Source organism: Passer montanus, unplaced genomic scaffold, assembly GCF_014805655.1.
Source record: "Passer montanus isolate IOZ18808 unplaced genomic scaffold, ASM1480565v1 scaffold18, whole genome shotgun sequence".
Classification (NCBI taxonomy): domain Eukaryota; kingdom Metazoa; phylum Chordata; class Aves; order Passeriformes; family Passeridae; genus Passer; species Passer montanus.
The window spans coordinates 14,630,758-14,655,854 of NW_024365381.1; the positions used below are offsets into that span (position 1 = coordinate 14,630,758).

At 39.0% G+C, this 25,097-nt stretch overlaps 1 protein-coding gene across 1 annotated transcript in view; it reads left to right on the top strand.

Moving 5' to 3' along the window:
- Nucleotides 1-25,097, top strand: part of LOC120500364 (protein only RNase P catalytic subunit) — a 34,183-nt gene that overhangs the window by 6,439 nt on the left and 2,647 nt on the right. Inside the window, exons 4-5 of the mRNA XM_039705149.1 lie at nucleotides 7,718-7,825; nucleotides 24,600-24,748. Of these exons, the coding sequence (XP_039561083.1) occupies nucleotides 7,718-7,825; nucleotides 24,600-24,748 (257 nt within the window). The remainder of the gene's footprint in view (nucleotides 1-7,717; nucleotides 7,826-24,599; nucleotides 24,749-25,097) is intronic.

Here is a 25,097-nt window from a genome sequence, read left to right on the forward strand (position 1 = left end):
CTGTTTTTTTCTTCACCAAAGAATACTTATTTGTCTTACTTTTGCAACAGCATCGTTGCTTTATTTTATCTGTTGCTTAAGAATAAACGTGATCAGAGTTGAAAATGAGGAGGAAAGACTTGGTTTGTTGAGGATCCCCCAAAAGGAGTTTGTTGTGCAGTGATTAAAAACAATAAGTCTTTTTTGTACTTAGTTTTAGTTTGGAAAATCAAACAACATAGGTTTGTACATCAGAATGGTAGTGAACACTATTTACAAATATGTTGAAAAGATGGCTTGCATGAACTATAAAACTGATTATCTGTGATAAGGAAAGGTTACACATTAAAAATAGGCATCAATTTGGATCCTTATGCCTTGTTTCTGGAAGGTCTATTAGGATGTCATATGATGATCTGATACAGCGAGCTGTAACCTTGCAGGCTGCCATAGCAAGGAAACAGTTATAATAAGACTGTCACCTTTCCTACCAAATTTCTACATGATATTTTCTGTCAGATGCTTGTTTACCCTGGCTGCATTTAATTGGGAGCTATGCCATTGAGCCTGAGAAGATATAATTGGTACACTGAGACGCAGAATCAACTTTGCTGTGATGACTTTCATGTTGCAGCTGCTCCTGGGTGTTTATGCAGATGCTGCAATTTCATTCCCTTTGTGGCTCCTACATACCTCTGATAAGCCTGAAAGGACTGTTGTGCAGTGGGAAGGAAGCTCATGGGAGACGTGGATGTGCTGTCAAGAAGGCAGGAAGAGATGGGTTTGTGCTCATGTGAATTCCCACACTAGATCTGGCCTAAGCAGGGACTTTACATATTCTTCTAGCACATGAGGGGATGACAAAGAGGAAGTAGCCCATTTATCTCAGTGTTCTTTTGCAACTGAATGAGGCCATGCTATTTCCAAGGAACCTTGAACATTAAGTTCTAACTCTTACCTTTTAGATTGATACATTTTTTTTTCTGTAAAGCTTTGTTTCTCCTTCCTATTTGCCCCAAAGGCCTAAGTGACTCAAAGAGGGTCTAGGGTATGTGTCAGTCCTGTTCTGAATGTGGCACAGTTTGTGCCACAGCCTGGGATAAGTTTGCCATTTACCTCCTCTACCTGTGTTGCCATGGATGTGAGCTGAGTCCTGCAGAGGCTGTGAACGGGCAGCACCGTGCACATGCACATCCCAGTGAGGGCCTGCAAGCACCTTCCTGTTCCTGAGGGTGCCTCCCAGGGCTACAGCCACAGGAGTTCCTGGCTGGGGGTTATTTGTGAGCTCAGAGGTGCTGTAACAGAGGCCAAACAAATTGTGTGCAATCCAGAGTACACAGAGATACCATAGACAATACTGAGAAAAGTCATCCTATTTAGAAGGGTTTTAAGGGGATTTCCAAGCTTTGAAACTGCAGGGGAAGTATTCAAACCCGTCAGGCATAGCAACAAATAGATTTGAGAGTGGTCCACCAAGGTGCCTTAATAAAAAGAACTGGCTGGATTTCAGCTGGAAAGCTGAATTTTATTTCTCACACTTAATGTTCGTTCCTGTGGTTTTTTTCTGATACCAAGAAACATTGCTGAAAACAAAATACAATACATAACATTGTATTTTAGGAAACTTAAAAATTGAATGTTTTCACTTCTCTAAAATACACACTGTTAGATAATAGGGGTAGTTACATTATAATTAAGTGCAGTATAATATTCTATTAATCAGAATTTGCTGTTTCCTTGCACTTGAGGATGTTGTCATTAAACAAGAGAGGAAGCACTGTTTTTTCTGCTGTACAAGGCTTAAAGTATTGTGACTTCTTCCGGAAAAAACATATGTTGAACATTGGAGTTTTACATTTTTTAATTTAACTAGTGGCTCTCCATCATTCCTGAAGTGAACAAAAGCTTTTATTTTTCAGAGGAAGTGACAAACAGCCTTTTCTGCAGTGATTTGAATACGTTTTAGAGTAGGGTTTTTTAATTCTTATTTTTTAACTCTGTACATTGACAGGAACATAATAGCCTTTCTTGTATTTGTAAGTCCTCTGAATTTGTTCATGTATCTCCTTTGTATGTTAGATTACTTTGGGTTTTGGCATTTAGGTAGTAGACCTTTTGGATGGTTTGATAATTTGACTAATGCCATGATTTTTATTTCTAGTTGCCAACATATTTCTTATTTAGACTTGAGAAGAAAAACGATAAAGAGATTCAGTTTTTCTGTGATTTTAAACTTGTCATACACTTAGAACTGTTATACACATTAACATTATTTCAGAATACTCTTGTGGATTACTCTCATTGCTCTTGCTGCTTGTTTAGCTATATTTTCTTTGTCTTGAAATATTTATTTTTGTTATCATGTTTAACATAGTGTCTGTAAATACTCATAATGAATTCTTTCCCTCATTTTTGTTGTGGTCTTTTGTTGTGTACACTGGTATGGGAAGAAAAATGTATATTTCTGTTCTATAAATCTATGAACGTATTTACAGAAGATGAAATGGTATTGTCTTACCAAAAAGTACTATTTTCATATTTATTACTGCTGCTTTTTCAAATACTTTTCACTGTAAAACCAGGCTTTTGAAGTCTGAAGGTACACTTATTTAAAAAAACCCAAACTTTAAATGAATTAATTAAGGCAGCAAAGCTAGCCTTTTTTTTTCTTGCTTGCTTTTTCAAACAATAATTCCTATAGTTCTGTTTTTTTACAACCAACATCTTTTGCTTTGTTGTAATATTCCAGGCTGAGAGTTATGTTTCATAAAATGTTGTTTCATCATTTAGCCATTAGTTAGCATAATCAGGACTACATGTGGGGAAAGGTGATCCCAGTAATCTCACCTGCTACCAATCTCATTCCATTTCCTGGCTGCGTTTTCCTGCCAAGACAGTCCTGTGTTGTAACCTCAGCAGAGGGACTGGTGGAGACTAAAAACTCATGTATGGGCTGAGTTCCACTTGAGTCTTTCTCCAGGTGCTAACATGTGTGCATGGGTAGGTGAGGGAACAAAGCCAGGAATGAATGACTGAGGAAAGGGAGAAGGTGGAAACACCTTTTCTGGGGCAGTGCCGGTACATACCAGCGTAAGATGGTGGTGAAACAGTGCATGAGCCACCCAGCTGCTGTGAAATACAAAAAAAATGCAACTCTTTGTGCTTTTGCCAAGATATGAATGGACTTGAGCCACTCACACCCTAGTGATTAAACAATAAATTATTTAAAAACTCTTAAATTCTTTACATCAGTATAAATTCCATCATGGATTTGGTTATAGCTGGCTTTTTTTCTTTTAGTTGATTTAGTCAGTGTGTATCCATTTCTGAAGAAAAGATTTTTTAATAAAGGTGCAGTGAATAATTTTTAAAGGTTGCATAGCTGGCATTCCCCTGTTTTCCCAGTAAGGCAATGAATGAAATCAGGTGGGTTTTTTTTAATTCCCTTTTCTTTTGTTCATGGTGTGAAACAGGATATCACTGGAGCCACTGTGAGCACTGTGCTGTGCGTGTGGGGGGAAGTCCTGCAGTGAGGCAACAGCCCTGCTGTATTGCAGTTCTCTGCAGAACCTGAGTCTTATGGAAGGTCACATCAATAAGCAATACAAAATGCAGTTTTAGTTTAATTCCTTCAGTTTGAGTCATGTTTTTGAATCCATAAGGAAAATGGACTTTTCCTTAAAAACTTTGTGTGATGAACCCAGTCAGAACAAGTTAGGAATCAGGGTAAGGTTTGCTGTGTTTATTTTGGTGTTCTTACCTGGAGCGGGGCAGGGAGAGAGAGAGATGTGTTTTATTACTTGTTGGCTTATTGAAGGAATTAATGAGAAGTGCCCCTTGTCTTATTGAGCAGGATGTTTCCAAGTAAATGCTCCTGTGGCATGCACTGCCTGTGGGGTGTGTGTAGATCACATGTTGCAGTCTCCATTTGGAAGGGTAAGCCTTTGTGAATAGCTTGCTTATTTTTGCCTAAACCAACCTGACTCTTGGGGATGCTCCTGTGCAGGGCTAAGAGTTGGACTCAGTGATCCCTGTGGGTCCCTTCCAACTCTGCATATTCTAGGATTCTGTAGCCTTCACATCATTGTTGTACTGCATTGATAGCCATTGTGTCTGGGTTCACTTGATTAGCTGTACCCTAACTGCAGCTGTGCTCTACTTCATTTACTGCTTAGAAAGAAAGCCTTTCATTTCTTCCAACAGTTAGCTAATGGGGGAGATATCTTTAGGGAACTGTGGATGAATCATCTGTTTACTACTGTGGCTGAAGTAAGAGCTGCATAAAATCTAGACAAATCCCAATCCTTAAAAGATCAGCAAGCATTCTTTGAATTGTCTACTTTCTCTCTTTGTTGTGGGTTGGTCTTGGTTGGACACCAGGTGCCCACCAAGCTACTGTATCACTCCTCTCAACAGGACAAGGTGTAGGGGTATAAAATGAGATGGAAAAACACTTGTGGATCAGGATAGAGACAGTTTATTAAAGTAAGAGCAAAGGCTGCATGCAGAAGTGAAGAAAAAGAAAATATTTGTTCTCTACTTCCCATTGACAGGTGATGTCCAGCCACTCCCTGGGAAGTAGAGCATTAGTATGCATAGCAGTGCTCCAGAAAACAAAGGTCATAATAATAAACACCCTCTCCTTGCCTCCTTCTTTCTCTTGGATTTTGTTCCAAGGAGGTGTCATATGAATGGGATATCCTTTTGGTCAGGTTGAGTCAGCTGTCTTGGGAATGTCCCCTCCCAAGATTTTGCCCACCACCAGCCTACTGATGAGAGGGAATGTTGGAGACACAGCCTTGATGCTGTGGGGAGCATTAACTCCAGCTCAGCCAGACCCAGTACACTCCTACCATGTAAGTCTTTGGGCATTTGTATTATGTCTGGATGAGGTAGCCTGCTCCTTATTTCCAGGCTTTGCCCTTTTCCTTCCCTGTGTCCAGAAGGATGAGAAATATGGCAGCTTAAAAACTGTCTCTCAGGGGAGGAGACCTTCTCTGTCATTGTTAATGTATTTTTATTCTGGAAAAAGAAAGAACACACTCTCATGTTTTGCTGGGAAAATATGGGTGATGAGGAAAAAATGAACTGACCCTTGGGATTTTTAGTCTGTCTGAGGCTTTTTTTTTTGAGTCTTCCATGGTTGGTGACATGAATTAAAGTTGGCCATTTGTCTTCTGCACTTTGCTATTAACTCCTCATTTCCCTGCCTGAATAAATCTCCTTGCCACCAGCAAACCTTCCCTCCCTGTTTTGCACAGTTTGCACATAGAGAAGCAAAGCAATTGAGCTGATCTGGGAGGCTGGCAGGGCACGCTGTCTGTCAGGCATCTGTTGGGAATGTTAGGAGACACAGACAGGAGGAGATGGTGTGGAAATGTGCAGTGGCCAAATGAATGACACTGAAAAAACTGCAGCATTTCCCCAGCTCCAGGAGTAAACCCCAGAGAGCCACGAGACAGTTTTCTGAGGAGTGCTGAGCCTATCCTGCTGCCTCTCAGCAGGACCCTTCTGGCAGCCCTGCACCATCTGCTTTTCTGGGAGATGAGAGGGATCCAAGCCAAGAGTGGGCAGAGGAGAGTGCAGACCTACTGAACCCCTCTGCTGTTTCCCCAGCTCATGCTGTAGTATTTATTCCCTGAACAAAACAGTCTACTCTGCCTATCAGGGGAAACCACCTTTTCAGGAACTGCTCTATAACCATTGTCATTTGACATACCACTTGAAAAATTCTCTGCAAAGTGCTTGTTTTGTATTGAACTGAGTCCATAAAGACAAGATTACTTGTACAGTTTGCGTCTTTAAAAATATCTTGACTATAACTTACTTGTTACTTCAAATAATATTGCCAGTTGTTAGCATTGAGAAAACAACACTGTGTTGGAATGTTTGCCACATGTTTCACCTGCTTCCACTTTTTGTTTTTTCTGTTTTCACTCATCTTTCTCTCAGAGCTTTTCTATCTTAATTTCATTTGGGCTGCATGTGTTTTGCTTCTTTTCATCTCCCACATTTCAGACAGCCATCCAGTATCGCAGTGATAACTCGCCAGATTTTGAACCATGGGGAGGTCCATGGGTGGTGTAAGTCCAGAAGACAGGAATTTATTATTTGGTTTTGCACTTGTTTCTGCCTGCTATCTTTGCCACTGCCTTTCCTAGCAACTTCCTTCTGTGTCTTGGTGTCCCTGTCAGATGACAATGAGAATTTTTATTCATCTATGGAAAATACATTGAGATTAGGGCAGGGGAGTGGGAAAAAATCTTCACAAGTACCAACAATTCATTTTTCTTTTAGATTATAATTTCCTTGTCCAGCGTTTTATACTTTCTCTATAGTAACATTTATTTAAGCCATGGAGAAATGAAAGATCACATAACAGGTGATTGATTCCTAGGGTGCTAGGCTGAGCCCTGCGTTGTCCATATTCTTGTCACTGTGCTTTTGACTGGTACACCTCTGTTCACCTGGAAATTATTTCTGAAATTTTAACAGCTGAATGAGCCATCTTATCTTGCTTGGTTTGTACTCTTGGTACAAGTAGCCCTTTTCCTAGTATAGTTTATCATAAGCATTCCAACTACATTTGAAGTGATCATTTGTTACTGCCTGACAGAACTATATTTTCTGGAAAAATGAATTCTTTCTTTCACTTCTTTCTTCAAGGAATAATTGTGTATGCTCTGAATGTTTCTGAGTGCTGAGGCAGTGGTTTTTATTTAAACATACATTGCCATATTGCTACATGGAAGAAGGCAAGATTAGAAGAGTACTTCTTGAATCCTTTGCAGAAGGCATGAAATATTAATTGTTTTGAGTTCCTGTGAAAGTTAATTTATAGCCTGGATTGTGAAAGCTCTTTCAGTGATAAATAAATCTTACTTGTTACTAGAAAGGTAATTTATGCAACTAGGTCACTGCCCATCAGGATCATGCTGAGTTCCTGGTCTTATTAAAAACAGTCAGAAGCAAAAAGTACAAATCTTATGCAAGTGTCTGCAAAAAAACTACTAAATCTTTCCCCAAAAATCACATGAGAAATGCCTGAAGATTTTATTGTAGCTTTGTAGTCTGTTCTCTTATGGACTCTCAAACCTAAAGCAGTTGTGGTTTCCTTATGAGGGAAAAACTGGATGTTTTGTTCAGTCAGTGCATTACATTTCTGACCTAGTAAGAAAGTTCATGGTTTTAGCCTTAAAGCCACGTGTTTCTCACAGATGGAGTACTGTCTTTCTAAATGGATGTTTATTTAAATATTGACTGGCATTTAGAGATGTCATAATTCTTTCAGAGAACCTAAGTGTGATCATTATTTTTCATTTGGATATGTTAAGAGCTGGTAGTGGTGAAACTGTCTACTGGACTGTAAAGTTGCTTTGTTCAGCAGCTGCTGTGTGACAATGACTATAGCATGTATTTTTATAGAAGTGTACAGTTCAGATTGTAATTTTGAAAATTTGGATAACTGTAACGTTTTTGGGTTCAGTTGTAATGTAATTTTTGGTCGTAATGGTTTTATTGGATGTATCCAATGAAAGACTTTTGGCTTAAAAGACGGGGTGGATTTTTTTGGTGTGGTAGTTTTAGCAAATAATCAAGTAATGATGTGAAGTGTAGTCAACAAAGGAAAGGTGAGACATTTGGGCTTTGTTTCCTTTTTAAATAAAAATGGAATTGAATTTCTTTCTATTAAACTCAACATATTATTCCCTTATGTTTATTTATTTATTTATTTCAGGAATTGGAGGCCTTTCAAACATTTGTTGAAAATCGACTTCCGTTTGATATTGTTATTGATGGACTCAATGTTTCCCACATAAAACCCAGAAGGATGCAGTGTGAAAATGTAAGTGCTGGTTAAATATTCATTAAGTGTTTTGTGTCTACTGATTGTAAAACAGTGAGTGCCTCATTATTAGTTATCCTCTAGAGAAATGAGCAAATACTTTGTCGCACATTCACAATGAAGTTCAAAGAGTTATCTAAGTTTCACAAATTGAAAATTATGAGTGGGAAGATGGTTTTTCTTATATATTTGCCTGAAGTAGCTGTAAAATGTCATACATTTCCTCATATATTAAATATTTATAGTTACAGCTGAGGTGTCAATAATAACATAATTACACAATCACACAGAGTTTGTGGAATTATGTTAAGTTTTCATAGTAATAGGGATTTGGGGGGACTGGGTAAATCTGCTGTGTTTATTTAGTCTAATATTGTTATGCTGATAAAAGTTGTCATTAAAATAACCCCTTAGTTCAAACCACATCCTGTACACATTTAAACATTATTTCACTTCCTATTGCTTTGAGACTTGAGTCCTGTTTGACAAGAGTAGCTCAAACTGGCTTCAGTTCTTTCCATTTGATTTGTAGAAGAAAAATCCTGCTCCTTTATCTATACCTATGTTTGAGAATTCTTGATACTCCCTTATAGCATTTCATTAAGAATTGACTTAAGGTGTTTGGGTTTTTTGTCAATCAAATTTACTTTAAATTAGGAGTAGCAAAGTAGCTGCTCACACATATTCCAAAGCCAGAATTTAAATTTTCACTCTCTCAAAATTAAAATGAATTCATAAATGAGCTCATTAATAAAAGAAGAAATTCACTTTTAGTCATTACAAGAAATACATTTTTGTTCTAAGAATTACTTTAAAGCTATTGTTAGGAAGTGATGTATACTCATATATCTAGTTAAAAGTGAGCTAGGGAGGTTAGATAAACTTGCTGAAAGATGTTTCAGAGTGGCAGTGTAGTTTTGTGAGATGCTGTCTCACCTGATTTTGGCAGATAGTTACTCCTGATTTCTGATCAGAAATCTTACTGAGAGGTATTAGCATGCTGAACAGTATAAATTGCATTTGAGTTTCTCCTTAGCTTGGGCTGTAATGGAAGCACTTTGGGATCCATGATGCCAAGGAGCTCCAGAAGGACTGTTGGAGGCATCAACTTTCATTTGGGTTGTTCCATATAGGTACAGGTCAAATTTCTCTTCAATCCCAGCTGTTTACTGGTTAGGAGGATTTTGGGAAGACTGGCCTTTCCTTCCTACACAACAGAACAGTAACTTGGGCTCACCCCAGCTTATCCAGGAGAGGGTTCTCTTAGCTGTAATTTACTTGTCCTGGGACAATTATTACATTTTATGTAATATTTGTAATAATTACATAATATGTAATAATTACATTTTACGTAATTATTACATATTATGTTAGGTTGCTGTGAACAATTATTACATTTTTTCATGCACAAAAAAAATGTTAATCATTGGGGTTTCTGCCAGTCTTTTTCTGCTCCTGTTTTCTGGATCCTGTTTTTTGGAATATGGAGTCATTACATGAGAGCTTGGAGAAGCCCATTATTTCTGCCATAGACTGCACATACTCACATAGTACCTGTTTTGGCATGGGAGATGTATATTTGCACTCTGAACAACAAAGTGGCTGCTTCTAGACCTGCACATACTCACTGGCTGAACAGTACCTGTTTTGGCATGGGAGATGTATATTTGCACTCTAAACAACAAAGTGGCTGCTTCATTTCCCAAAAGAAATAATCTTCTAGACACATGGACTACTAAAGACTTTTCCCTGCATTGATCCTCTCAACTAACTGAGATCCTTTTAGTTTTTTGGGTTTTTTTAATGCTAGATGTCATTATACACAGTTACAGTGTTAACTATTGAGTTTATAGTTTTTTCCAAGTGGAAACATAACTTAAATGCAAGGTCATTCTGAATGCTAGCAGATCCTGTTTTATTTCTTCATGACTCTGAACTTCTATGTTGTAACATGTCAAAAAAGGACTATGTTTTCCTTCTTATTTTGGATCCTTCTGACAAGAAGCATGCATTCTTGTTTTCTAACTTTTTTTCAAGACTGCTAAAAACAGAAAGAAACCCACAAAGCAGAGCAATCCTTTCTTCTGTCTCCAAACTGTTTTCAGATGAGGGAAGGGAAGGCCACAGTAATCCGTTCATGTGTTGCTTTTCTGCCAAGCAGTGTCCCATCTGTGAATGCTGACCTCCCTGAATGCTGTAGTCTGTCCTTTGAGGGCTGCCTCTGCCACAAAACATCCTCTTGTGGAGGCTCCTATCCTCACACCTGTGACAGCCAAATGGAAAATGTGGAGTGGCACATATGGGGCATTTACAGCCTGCCTTATGAAGTTCTTCAGTCTGCACAGGGAAACACAGTGCTGAACTGAGAAGATGGAGAAGAGAGATAATGTGAGAGAAGTGGGAGGCAAAGCACAAAGGATGGAAAAAGCCAAGAATGAAGGCTACTGAGGTCAGGGTGGCTGTCTAGGGTAGCATTTTGAAGAGAAGTCCCATTCTGAAGAGAAGTATGCTGTGACTTCTTCTGCTTGACTAGAGATGTAGTAAATGAGCAGTGTTTCTGAGGACCTATGTCCAGCCTGTCAAAAGCTAAATTATTTAACTTGTCAAAAAGCTAAGTTATTTTGAGTCTCCAGGTATGGGTCAGTCTGTGTCCTTTTCAAGGGTTGATTACTGCATCTGCTAGACCCAGCCAGGATATTGTTTTATAAACTTTTCTGTTAGAGTATGTAGTTAGTATGCAGCGTGGTTGAAAGAGAAAATGAGATTGTTGCTGTGTTTCTAACACACTGTTATGTGTTACTATTTGCAAATTATTAGTTTCTTTGGAGTCTGTCCCTTATGTGGTTTAGAGAGAATGGCAAAATAAAGGGTGTTGTTAAACACAAGAGAAGGCCTAAGATTTATGTGACAAAACCATGGTAATTTAAATGCATTCTGGTCTTAATTTAAATTTAACGAAAAGTACTGTTTAACTTCATGACCTAGCTTCCAGAACTGCAGCTGTTCTGCTGAAGACCAAGACTCTAGCTAACTCTTAGTCACATGATTAGAATAAGAAAACATCGATGAAATTTTCCTCTCTTTCAAACAGCCTGACACTGCTAATTCCATTAGTATGCCTAAGGCATCTTGGAGAGTGGCTGGGTTGTGTGGCAAGGCAAAAGTTGAAGGTAAAATTTTTACTCATTTAATTCCCAAAGTGTTCTGAATTCTAGAAAGCTAGATATGTGTTCCCAGGCAACTTCAGTCCTTATAGCCAGCACTTAGTAAATCATCATGAATATTGACTTGACAGATGTACTGGAACATGCTGTGGCAGTTTCTCTGGTTTATGACACTCTTGGTTTGTAAATATAATCCCCAGTTGCCCTTTTGTCCTTGGTTTTATTCTTGGTCTGTTTCTCGGTAGAAATTATAATGTGGCTGCATCAATTACTCAATTCCTGGAAAAAAAAAAAGAAAAAGAAAAAAAAAGAAGGAGGCAGCATGAAGATGGGAACAAAGATTGCGGACTAGGGCATGGTGAGCCCATTTGGTTTGAAGGCACTGCACACATAGTGACTGCAACACCAGACAGCACCTCCTTTCAACCCTTTGCTTCCTTACTGTAGCGTTTTAAATTAGATATTAAAGTTGGCTCCTTTTTACAAGATATTGTAGAATGGAAATTTGCTATATAATCAATAGAAAGAAATTCCAAACCTCCCTAAAGTCTAAAATCATTCAGCCTTGTCGTCTACTGCTGTAAGACTACCTGGTGGGTTTTGCCTGACTGAGTCAGTCACTGTACTGCAAACATGTGGCTTATAAACAGAGACATCCTTGCAGTTTAACTAAGCAAAGTTGATTCAGGCTGTATCATGATGTGTAGTTAATCCTTTCCTCCAGATGTATCTAATTACATAAATCCTTACCCAACACAATCACATTTGGTACTCTCTGTAGTGCTCTCACCTTTCACCTTGTAAAGGTCAAGAGAGGGAATTTCCACACACTAACTGTCCATTTCTCCTACTAAACAAACTGTTACATAGTTCTTAAATGGATGTTTTCCTGTTTATGACAATTTTCTGCAGAAGTATTCCTTTGAAATGAGAGGGAAGCCCAGTGCAAGCAGGCTAGCTAGGCTCTAGAGACTGCTCTTGGGTTGCAGAAGGGGAGTGAAGACACTTTGCTCTGCTTCAGCTACTGCTGAGCTGTGGAGGACCAGGGTAGGGGGTGAGAGAGGGATGAGAGAGCATGATCTGCAAGAACAGTCTGAAGAGTATTTTGTTATTCTTAATTTACAGTGAGTTTGGTATGTTGTAGATTAACTATGCAGCCAGGTTCTTTTTTTTAGCTGTACCCATCTGGTGTTAGAGGTAACTGAATATGTATTTCAAATGTGTGTTGGATCAAAGCTAACTCACTATTCCCTTCTTCAAACAGTTTGGCAATTGGGGTCAGCTCTGCCCTTTTTCCTCTCTAATCTCTATATTAAACTCAGACATCTAAACTAGCGGTAAAATAGTTCCAGACTGAGTTACTCAAGGCTGACAATGCACAAAGGAATAGTTTTTGCTCTTGGTGCATAATTCAAAGTGGTTCCTCCTAAACTTAATCAGCACTTCTATAAATGGACTGCATGAGTTTGTGTAATTCCCATATAAATTGCACTAGGCCTGTAGAATGTGGTGAGGAAGCCAGATCCTTGCTGTTCCTTGCCATCGCAGTCTGCTGGCAGCAGCAAGCATGCCACATCTCTGGCCTGAAGCAGCAGTCAGCTCCTGCCAGGAAAGCCACCAGATGTGCCCCTGTGCACCTCTTGCAGGCTGTCACAAAAAGCCAGGCTGTGGCTGCTGTAATTGGGAGCTCTGTGGCAGGTGCAGGGAACACCTCATGTTATGCATCTCTTTCAGGGAAAGAGCAGCAGGCTTGTTGAGTGGAGATTGCCCTCTGAATTGGGGAAGGGACTAAGAGAATTTTGCAGTGATAATACTTGTGTGTGAACATATTACTGCATTTTCTTTTTCTGTATGTTAAAGCTCTAAAATGATATTTAACAGGAGGATTCAAGCTTTAAAACTAACATTATAATGTTAGTTATTCTAGTAGTTCTGTAGCAGTTATTGCTGGACTCCTGGCTACATTAGCAGTAGAGAAAAGAGTGGGTAGACAGAAGCTGCAGTCCTGAAAGCAAAGGTGGTAGTGGAAAAAAGTTGCATCAAGATTAGGGAGAAAAATAGTACATAGGATAGTAGTCTACAGGAAAATGGTGAATGGTCCTGTTAAATTTTTGAAAAAACCCCAACTTTGGCCACAGAATTAAAGAACCTTGATGAATTACACTTTGTGAATTCAGCTCAGAGCCATTGCTTTGGTATGTACTGTATTCAATTTGCAAGGCTTATTTTCCAAGTATAAAGACAATTATTAAGACAAGAAAACCTCAACTCTTCAAATAAAGGCAAAATTTTTAAAAATAAGGAAAAAAAGAAAATGAGGGCATCTATGACCCACGATTCTTTTGGCTTAATAACCCAAATCAATTTTGAAACATAGTTTTGCTTCTTTGAAATCTCTGCTTAATGCCTATAAATCTTCTATGACGAAACAAGAAGAGCAAAAAACATTTTGGATCTTGCAGTGTTTGAGAAGAGTAGTGAATACAACTTTCTCTCCTGAGTTCCAGTTACTAAACCATTTTTGAGGCCACAAGACACAAAAAAATCAGCTCCTGTGCATACAAGTATAGTGGACAAATACACATACTAGTATGCTCAGGTTTTCATGGGTAATCTTTACGAGTCTTCAAGTCAGTCTTAACTGTGCAACATGCATAAAAAATCATCTGTACAGTTATTGAGACACTGATACTTCGTACAAAACATTAGCTCCACTCTATGAGCTGTCCTACAAAACAAGCAGTTATTACTAAATTTGAGCCCAAAAACTCATCCATGGGAAAGAATTTTTTTCTTCTCTGACTCCTTTGGCAGCATCTGTGATTTGTTCAAGTACTTTACTGTCTGTAAATGAAGCAAGAATGAAGTAGATCCATGAGTCATTCTCTGTTTGGAATCAATACATCCAACAGAGGTCTTATTTGTCATACTGTGACAGTTCATCAATTCTGCCTCTGACCACCTCTTGTCTTACCACTCAACAAAGCAGTCAGACGTGTTTGTTCATTTGCTCTCAGCCTTTTCCATCTCTTTTTTTTCCCCCTATCTTCTAATGGTGGTTCAAGTTTGCATTTCCATTATAACAAAATATTTGGCTTGTTACTCAAGACTGGAGAGATTTTTATCTTTGCAACATGTGTTTCATTCTTTAGACCTGTACTTTCATTTCCTGTAAGTATTGCACAAACCGTGAAGATGAAGATTTTTGGTGTTTTCATTGAAAATCACCTTCACCTTCTGTAACATGATCTTAGAAGAGAAAGAAGGTCAATCAGTAAGGGTTACTCTTGAAACCTAGTGTTAGAGATTCATGAGTGAAATATTCTACATTGCATCCATATCTCATCAGTTAATTTCTGGGGGTTTCTTGGATAACCCAAGAGAAGAACTCAATTCTTCTCTGAAGACACATCTCAGAGATCAATACCAATCTGCTGAAATCTTTCCCCTCTCCTTCTGTGTTGGGGCCATCCTAAAATAGCGTAGCTCAAGCTCAAGCAATGTGGTCACCAGATGCAGAAGAACAAGGCTGTTCAACTTCCCAGGAGAGCTGAAGAAGATAGACTCAGTTGCCAGTGAAACCTAGAGGGAAGGCCTGGCCTGCAAGTTCTCCTCTCCCTGCAGCTCTTCTGAAACCTGGCAATTCCTGATTGTGGCTAAAAGAGAAGTAAGAGGGCATTTAATATATTCAGCTTTGTATCCCTGTACACTGTAAGTGCAGATGTGTTGGGCATCAGTGTGCCAGAGGTTCCTGAAGTACTCCTGCAGCTGGTTGGCATGGATGCTTGCATTGAGGAAATGCCCGTGTTGCCGACACACCTCGAGCCATCAAGCCAGGCTCTTCCCCTAATGATGTGCTCCATTGTCCCTCACTGCTTCTGCAGCACTGGGACAGGAGAGTAGGAGCTAGGTGGGACATCTTAAGAAGGGAAACGTAAGGTCAGACTTGTGAATACAGGGGAAACTTTCTCAAAACTTTTTAATTCCCACCTTTGTGAAATGGGGGAGGCAAAGCTGACAGGATTCCCTGAGTGAATGCCTCATCAGTCAGCTGTAAACAATTATTTTTCTTTTCAGTTTTCAGAGGTTTCTGCTCTAGTTTTGCATTTCATGGTGAGAACAGAGCAGCAGAAATCAATTAAGTTAAAGAAATCTGACTATCAGGCAATTTGATAGTTCTGCCTGTTACTTTCTCTCAGAGTCAGATTCTTCTTGGTGTTGCCTCCCGTTACTATTTGCAGCCTTTGTTTCTGGCTATAAAGTTAATAAAACCCATGTGGTTAAATGAATTACCTCTATTGGTTTCCATCTGGTGTTTATGATTTTACCTTTGTATTTGGTGATAATATCAAATCAAAAGTTAATGTAAGTACAGGAGCACCCAAGCACCAATCATACCTTTTTTTTTTACAAGTGAATTTGCATCACATCTTTCATAGTAGGATTCTTCTAATCACTAGAAATATAAGCTTGAAATGCAGCAGGGCAGAGTGAACCTGCTTTGATGATTCATGTCCCAATGAACTTAGTAACTGTAGCAAACAGTTGGTTGCTGTATGTTGTAGAGAAGTCTAAAATCTAGGTGATGAAGTCAAATGAACTGGATGAGTTTCTATCTTGCTGTTTTCACTTTGTCCCTTAGAAACCTCAGGATTTGGGTTTTCTTTGGGCAGCTCAATTGCTTCACATAATCATGAATTGCCATCAGTGTGGCAGTAAGAGGTGTGCTGGGCCTCCAGATTGGAAATCTCGTCCTTGGGGAACAGAACTGCTTCTTTAGAAGTGATTTTCATATGAAAAGTCTCCATAGTAGTGAGAGGCTATGGGAAGCAGGCCAGAAAATGTGAAGGCTGAGTTCTTATAGGCCAGTCCTCTGTAAGATAAATATTTGATTTGAATGTGAGAATTGCTGGTTTCACTGTCATTTTAAAAGCAGCATAGGTAATCCTCAGGACAATGATTGTGTTAATTCATGTATACCTGGATTTATTTATACATTTGAAGAGCAACCAATTTTGGTTCATGCCTGGCTTTTACATTTAATAAGCTATTTCTAGTAAAAGTAGGAAAGAAAAGATATTTGATAGTTGTGTTATCTGAAGGCTGAAAGGTACAATGTAACAAAAGCCTAAAATCCATTTGGATTTATTTATGAAGCTATGAAAGCCTAGTTTTTTGAACAGTATGTTATTCCTAGGGATCTCCATATATTGACATGATGTTTAATGATCCAACAATCCATTAAGCTACATTTGTTGTTTTTTTCTCTAGTTGCATTCTATTTGTGAAGCAGGATTGGAAGAGACATTTAAGTATAAGTAAATATACTTAAATTGAGATTATTAAATTATTATAACCTGCAATGAAGTTTAAAACTGAAGTTAATTTTATTTTTTTTAATCTAGACTCATATAAAATCAAGTACAATTGTAAACAGCTTTTAATCTAAATATCTTCATAAACTGATTTTTTTGTTGTTGTTGTTGTCTGGAACATGGAAATAGGAACGCCTGTTTGAATCTAGGAGACTGATTTCACCAGAATTAAAATTCCATTCTGGGGATGACAATCATGCTGGCAGTATTCTTGCTTAAAACCAATTCACAAGAATTCCTGTTTCAAACTGAACTTCTGAAAAATGGTAAGAACTCTTCTTACCCAAAATACTGGTGCCCATTAGAGGTGACATTCTGTATCAAACACTTCTTAATGCAAACCTCACCTTCTGGCAGTATTGATTTTGTACATCAGATACAGACATAAAAGGGAAGAGGCTATCCCTAGTCTACTTTTTACTTATTTTGTTTAAGAGTACATTTGTACAGTTCTTCCAAATAAGGGAGGGGAAATGAGACAAGGCAAAAAACCTAAGGGTCGAAATAAAATAGTCCCCATGCTAATTCAGACTTATGCCTTTGTCTGTGCTGTTAATCTAAATTGGATCAAATTAGATTAAGCTAATATGTTCACTTGTGTTAATATAAAGAGGTATATAAATATCTCATTCAGATATCTGTCACTTCTCTGAGGACTGCTACCAGAACTGTGCTGGTATTGTACATGCTGAGACATGTAAACAATTTTGTTGTTTGGTGTCATGTGAGGAACAGGAGTGATGTAGTAAGAACACCAGTTCCAAGGATGTAATAAGATAACTATGGCTACCTTTGCTGCTGCTGTTCTTCAAGTTTCCAGGAAAGTAACTCCTATACAATAGAAATCTTCACTCCCATCCTTCAAGAAAAATGCCTAACTCAAGATCTTAAAAATTAGTACTTGCAAGCCATTAGATGAGGAGTAGTTACCCTGGGCTCGTCCATCATTAATGTCACTACACTGCTTTCATCAGAAGTCATGTACTCCATGTCCCTGTAAAACATTGCACTGTGCTGTTTAAATCTGTTTGTATGGGACAAACAGCACTATTGCAGTGCTGTTTAAATCTGTTCATGTGGAGTGGCCATACATCTCAATAGTGAGAGGAAGCATCTTAAAGAATTGGAGGGTTTTGACATTTTCACTTCTAGTTTGTATGTATGTATCTGCATATCATGTCTTAAAGAGTGAAATCTCTTAACTTTCCATTGAATGGGCATTCCCAAATGGGCTTTCAGAAATTCGAATGCTATAGGTTAGGAATTTCTTTTTTGTCATCCCACCCACTCTAATTTCCACAAGCCTATTTAGTCTACCAGCCTAGTTAACATACCCAGTAATAAAACACAATTTTAACCATTTGCTATCTGATAAATTTGGTAAACAAAACACTTCTGAAATTATAGTTCTATTTTGAACTTGAGCACTGATGTTCAGTCCTGGGTGCTCCAGAGTTGTTAGCTGGTATCTGTATCTTTTCCATGGAAATGGACAAAAGAGGGCAAGATGCAACATAATTCCTCAAAAATGCTGGCTGATATAGTCATATAGATACCTAGAAACTGTAATTCTGAGTCCCCAAGCTAAAAGTTGCTTAAAAAAATAGATCCTTTATTAAATAAGGCTGGGGATTGGGAGTGGTTCTTACTTAGCTTCTGTAGCCCAAGCCTTTCTGCTGGTCATATTTTCATATTCTCAAGCTTGTTTCTCTTGACAAGGAAAAAAAATGGCTAAGTATACAAAGTTTTTCATATAACTGGTTGTTCCCAGGAGGCCAAGCCTTTAGACAAATGCCAGCTGTCATCTATAATTAATTTGTGGAAGCTGACAATACCATCTATTTGTCAAATTGCTGTATCTTTAAAGTTATAGAAAATTACTTCAGATAAAACAGTGGCTTGCCCAGTATCCAGCTACTGAGTATTGCAGACTGCTACCAGTATATTTACATTGAAAACATCAGAGTAGAAAAATTAGATCTTGTGGACTTTAACTATCATGGTGGGCTTTCAGACTTTCACTGCCTAGGATGTCCAGGCATGGACACTGCTGGCAGTGTCACTTGTAGTAAAATGGTATGAGTCTGCAATGATCAAAACTAATGGCTGTGTAAGATAAATAATGCTGACCCACATTTACATTGATGCAGCTGCATTATACTGCATCAGGTTCTTGTTGGTTTTGTAGGAGCAGTGAGTTTCTTGCCAGGGTAAGCCTTGATCCCAGCTGAGAGAGTTGAACTTCTGCCTCGTGGTACTGGCAGTGCAAGGTGTGCTGATGGATGTGAAAGTCCCCTGGGGTTTTTCCAATCTGGTAAATACCAGTTATGCTCTTAGCAATATTAAACAGATTCCCTCCTAGGTTCTTCCTTGTTGAAAGCTTTGGTTTCATGGTTGGCCCAGGACAGATAGGTCTGACTCTGACCACACAGCTGCTCCTCCATCTCAGTCCTTTGTGCTTTAGTTTGCTTCTGCTGATTTTAGTATGTTGAAGAAGAACATTTTATATGTTCTCTTTCATATTAAATAAAATTTTCCTCTTTCTGACCTTCTCAGAGAAATCACCACTCATTTCAGTAGTGTTTGTTAATGTATTTATGTGTTAAGAGCTGCAAAGATTCTTATTGAAACAAGTGTTCTTGAAGGTGTATAAAAGTTTTGAAGGTAACCTCTGTATAATAATCTGTAGCAGGCAACTGGAAAATAGTACTACTGAGAAACAGCAGAAAGATAGCGTGAAAATTGTGTTATAAATATTTGCTGCATGTTGTACTCTTGATGCTTTTTTCCAGCTGCAAGTTGTCAGTTTACTGATGTTTCCTTGGTTATCATGTCATTCTACCTGGATGTCTGTTGTCCTGTGAGCTTAGAAATAGTCCTTATGTTAAAGTGTTTCTGGAACTGTCAAGTTTATTAAAATGTGGGATGTCTCTGCAGAAGCATAGGTTTAATATCCCATAACAACATCATGCCTGTAACAGTGGTGTCCCCAGCTGCTGCAGGACCTTCCCTCAAAGGACAAAAGTGTTGTCTGGGACTTTAGGACATGGGGAAAACACTTAGCATCCTACAAGGTCAGTCACACTGCACAGACATCTGCATAGGACAGTGGTGAGAGCTGAAGTGTTAGTACCTTTTCAACTGTCAGTTTCAGTCTGACAAAGCCGATTTCAGGCCTGCCCCGAGTTATTTCCTATCTATGGAAAGGATCAGTCAGGCTTGTGCTTTCATTTTCATAACATCCCATCAGCACTGCCACCACCACCACCACCCAGAGATCCTGCTTGCATTTTGGATTTTCAGTACTTAAATATAGCTTCTGACCCACACTGAAAATCTTAGGACTGGCGCAGTTCCATGGGGCTCACAAACATTCCTTTGAAATAGCTACTTTGTTTTTAGTTCACTTCCCATGGCTGCATTTTTACTTGTTTCTAAAATGAAACATGCTAGGAGAAACTCCCTTATTTCCTTAAAGTCTTTGTGTATTTTGTATCTCTGATAATAGTAGAAAAGCAAGAGTATCAATGTTCTTGCAAACACTGGATTTCTGGTGAAATCTTTTCAGTGAAAGAAGGCAAACCCATGAAGCTGTGACTTCAGTTGGGAAAATTATTCCATTTACAGTCAATGGCTCTGGCAGGTAAAGTGGAAACTTTACCTACAGTTTATAATATAGCAGAATGCAGTGTCAGAGACTATTTACAAACATGTTCCTTCTACATTCAGAATTGTTTCAGGGATTGTCTTGAGCAGATTGCATCTTCAGTTGAAATCAAATGGAGTTGTAATTAAAGATATCCCCATTACTGGCATAACAGCCAGGGTATCATGAACACAGAAAAACATAAATTGTGCTATTGCTTCTGTATCTGACCTGAATATATTTACAGTTAGTCTGCTTCATTCTCCCCACTACTCAGGATTCAAGATGGTTCATTAGCTTGGTCTCAGTCCATGGAGAATTGCTGTAGTCAGTTTTGACCTGAAAGTAATGTGTTTACATTCACCCAGTGTTACAATTGAGCCAAGTCCTCCAGGGAGTGGGAACATTGGATTGTGCAGGAGCACCAGGTGTCGTGGTACACACTTGGTACCAGCCAGTTTGGACCTGGCTGCAAAAGCATCTTCAGTCTCTGAAAACAGACTTACTCTGCAAGTAGCACAGCTGTATTTAGGTGTTGCCTCATCTGAGCAAAATGAGGCTACTGTACCATTCTCAATCTATATTAAACCAACTTGGGAATCTGCTTCTGTGGTTTCGTTTTCCTGCTCAATCAATAATCTGCCTTTGATTAATAGTGTTGATTGTTAAGAGTAAAAGCTAATATCTAAAAGTGAACTGCAAATTTTAATGAATTGTGATAGGAAGTTAAGACATATCTCTAGTGAATGTGTCAAGAGAGGATAAGTCAATTCCAGGCACAGAGTCAATGCAGACAGGTTAAAACACGTTAAACATTGTGTGATAGCCATCACTGAGGTGTGAAGAGCTGTCACTGGTAGAGTTTTGCATGATGATGTGTTCCATCTGTCTAAATAGTCTTAGTGTAACACAGGATACAAATATCCCCAACAATATTGTTTCTGCAGTATTGCAGAGATCCTTGGTGTTGTAAGGGATAATTCCTAAGAGTCACCTGCTGACTGTCTAAAGAACACAAAGTAAACCAGGCTGATTAATCTTAGTCACTGTTACTTATTCATCCATCACTGCTTCCCCTTGGAAGCAGCTATGCCCCTGCTAGTCAGGGACAGATAAACTCCAGAGAAATCAAGAAACATGTATCCTGCCCCTGTATTTGGGTTAAGGGGACTGGAGACTAATTTACACTGTCATCAATAATAATGTAGAGAATATAAGAAGCATTTGTATTTAGTGCTGTAGTAATGATCTTGAATGTGCTTTGGTGAAATTACCAGGCTCAGTGAGAAAGTCCAGCCTTTCTTGCAAGCAGCACACATGCCTTCCTTGAGTAACTGGCTGTGGCAAAAATTTCTGTCTTCTCATCATGTGGGACTGAAGTAAACAGGTTTTTCTTGAACTTTTTTTCTTTATCTACAATATGGGAAAAGGTCACCAAAAATGGTGAAACTCTTAAGTCAAATAAATGTAGTTTGTTGCTCTTATTAGCAGATAACCTGTAGGTGAGTTTTGCTTTTAAGTGGCAGTTAGTGAACCCAAATGTTTAAGCAATGTCAAACATGATTTATTCATAAAAAATGTGATTTAAATATTTTTGGTGGTTACTTCTTCGTGCTGTGTGTGTATATGGGTGAGTCACCTTTTGCTGAATCACTGAGTGGTGTGCCTCCCAGCAGCAGTGTGTAGGGATTTCCCATTTCACAAGTGGGAATCTACCAGTAGTACCTAATGAGAAAGCTACCTCAAGGTAAGCTTTGAAACTGAGGACACATGGTACACGTGATCTAGTGATCAGAAAGGGACTGGCAGTGAAGCCTTAGGAAATCTATACCCTGCTCTGCTCATAGTTCCTTGTATGAGTTAGAGTAATTAATCTGTCTTCCTTGTGCTCCATTATACACTCATGCAACTTCTGGAAATATAGATTAATAAAATACCCATGACTTTTTAAATGAGAGATCACTACTGCTGTGTTTGTATTAACACCATTGTATTCAGTTACTTTCCTCTATGACTGAAACAAGTGGTAGTGTGTCTCACATCTTCCTTTCTTGAGAAGCAGCCAGGTGTGGGAGTAGACACACTAAGGAAACCCCCCATGTAAGTTCTGTGACACCTTGTAGACCACCCCCATTAAGTGCCTAAGCCTGAAGTGAGAGAAAAGGATCTTTAGTGAAGTTGTGCCAGGTAAGGGGGGTGTGCAGGACAAAATTATATTTATCTTATGAAAACAAAAATAATTTCTGTCTTCTGTATTTTAGTTGTGTAAGTAAGGTTAATCTCTGTTAGGTAGAGGAGAGACAGTGGGTTGTTATGTAAGCAGGAGTTTCAAAATTTTGAAATGCTGACTCCTTTAATTTTGAGCCTTTGTGTTTTTCCATTGCTGTAGCAAATTTATACCAACCTCTCAGTTTTCTCCCAGAAGCACGTCATGCTAGAAAACCTCATATGCTGATAATATGTAGGACAAGAAAGTCCACATGGCTAACAGGTACAAAATTCCACTAGTTACAACCTCCAGAAAGAAGGACCTACAGGAGCTCAATCCAACAATATTTGGGAATACCTACTATTGACCAATCTGTATCTGGAGCTGCTGTTTTTTAACTTCTTTTTTTTTTCACATGATTTTTGCTAACCTTCTCTTAATGTAGCAAAATGTTAGGCAAAAATAAAAAATACTTTCATTTGGAATTTGTAAGGGTTTGCTAAAGTTACTAATTGTTATTATTTTTTCACTGTTGACTTCTGTACATGAAAATGTACAGAAATGTGGATGCAGTAGCTACATTCCTAACTTTAATTAGCTTTAATGAACTCAGATTAACCAACTTAATTCTCCTTTGGTATTTGAATCCAGCTAGTTGCAGGACTGGTTCAGTGCATGAGAAGTTACTGCATTTGGCCTTTTCCTGCTCACATTATGTTTTGTTTGTTTCAACCAGGGAAAAATAGATTGTACGCATGGGTAGCCAATATCCAGTGTGATCTCCTGGAAGCAGGAAGTCAGTTCCAATAGGTACTGTTAGGTGTTTGTGCTTTTCATTAGCACCAAGGTCCTGTATCTCTATGAAAACAGAGCCTTTAGTCCCTTAGAATCAATACTGACAACAGCAACTTACAGCTCAACAGTTAAAATTAATGTAGAAAATCTCCTGGCTTCCTCTTCCAGATCTCAGATCCAGCTTCATGGCATTTTTAATTTGAGCCATCTGCAGGTCCTTTCCTGTGAAGGGCAGTCCCACACTTCCTGTCCTCACCACCTGCAGCAATGTGTTCCCATCAGTCATTGAACCTTTGACTCAAGTCTGTCTGTTGGGTTGCTGCAAGCTCAAAACTACAAAAAAGTCTTTGGTTGGATGAGTGAGCTCATGTGCAGTTGTGATATAGATGCGACACAACAGAAGTGAGATTGTGCAGCTTGAGAGAAGACTGAATAGAGCCACCCCTTTCTCTTGGTACTTGCAGGTAGATGAAACTAAATATATTGTAAAATGGTACACAAAAGTTACATGAATAATTCTTTGTAGCCCCTGAATCAAAAGCAAATTATACCAAAAAAATGAGAAGGATCACAAATAGAAGGAAAGGAGGGTAAAGAGAAGGAGAAGGGCAATTGAAGGAATTAAAGGGAGAAAAAGTAAGAAGGAAGAGGGAAGTAGCTAGAAAAGTAGGAAGGATTAAAGAGTGATCAGGAGATTGTATGTTGGCAAATAGTGGTAGCAAATGCAGGTAAAAATTAGGAAATACTGTTCCCTGGTTGTTGAGCATAATGTCCTTGTCTTTCAAATATGATAGATGCATGAATCTCAAGAAACAATTCTTCTGTCTTTCTGAGTCGAACTGAAATGCCATTGTTTTGTGAGCAGTCCACGGTAATAACCTGGATGCTGAAAGCCAGAATCTTTGCCCTCCCTGGGCTCAGTCTGGGCAAAGCAGGGAGGGAAAGTCCCAGGCACAAGTGCCTGTCCTGAGAAGCACTTGTTGCAGAAAGGCACAGCCCTAAGAGACTGCTGAAAAGTCCCTCTGAAGTGAGTTTACCATCGCTGTGTTGGTTCACATAGGCGGCTAATCTGATGTGGTTTTCATGGAGCCTTAGTGCCGAGGTCACGGGTTTCCATGTCCTGCCGCTCGCCGCCTCCCCCCAGCGCAGCCCGGGCCGTGAAGGTCTCCAGCTCCAGCAGGTGGGGCTGGAGAGGCGCTGTGCTCAGGGCTCCCGGTGCTCCGTGATCACCGTGGGTGTCCCTTAAATCCCCGTGATTCATCCCTCGGCTGACTTGGAACTTCTGACATCTCCAAACAACTCTGCCCGAGGTCGGCATGTCATTTGAATTGCAAGAGCTGGAGTATAAAAGCACTGTATTGTCTGTGTGGTTGAGAGCAGCTTCCTTCAATGAATTGGTTTGTTGTGTCTTTTTTCCTTTGTGATTAGAAAATTAAATTAGTTATCTGCTTAATTCATATTGCAGTTAAGAACTGTGTGAAACAAGCGAGTCTAAAAGTCCCTCTAGGTGACACACATGAAAGTATTCCATGTCACTCAGTTTTTACAGCTAAGAAAGTCTTTGGGTTTGCTTTGTTTTCTGCAGCTGTTTGATGCTGTCAACTGCCTGGCAAAAGAGAATGCCCGGTTGCTTGTGCTGGGCCGCAAACATATGCTGACGAACTCTTCAAATTGGAAAAGAGAAATTATGAAGGAGATGCAGAATAAGGCAGAATTCTTCTTTGCTGAAAATATGTAAGTTGAAGAAAACAGCTCAATATACTAGAGACCAACACCTGATTTATGTGCATTTTGCTCTAGCTTTTAGTAACATTACTAGTATCTCTATCTGTGTCTGTGAAAGAAATACATCCCTTGCTATACTTGCTTCAAAAGTACATAAAAAGTTGCATTGGGAAGACTTTCATCACTTAGAATCATATTGACAGCTGTGTGGTTTATTAGGATTTATGACTGATAAAATCACTGCCAAGAGCATAGTGCCCTGAAGTACAAAATTTCTGATAGCATCAGTGTGCAGTTGTGGTCTGCTGCTGTGTGGGGTACACTGTTGAGTTTTAGCAGTTTTGTTCTACGTAGCACA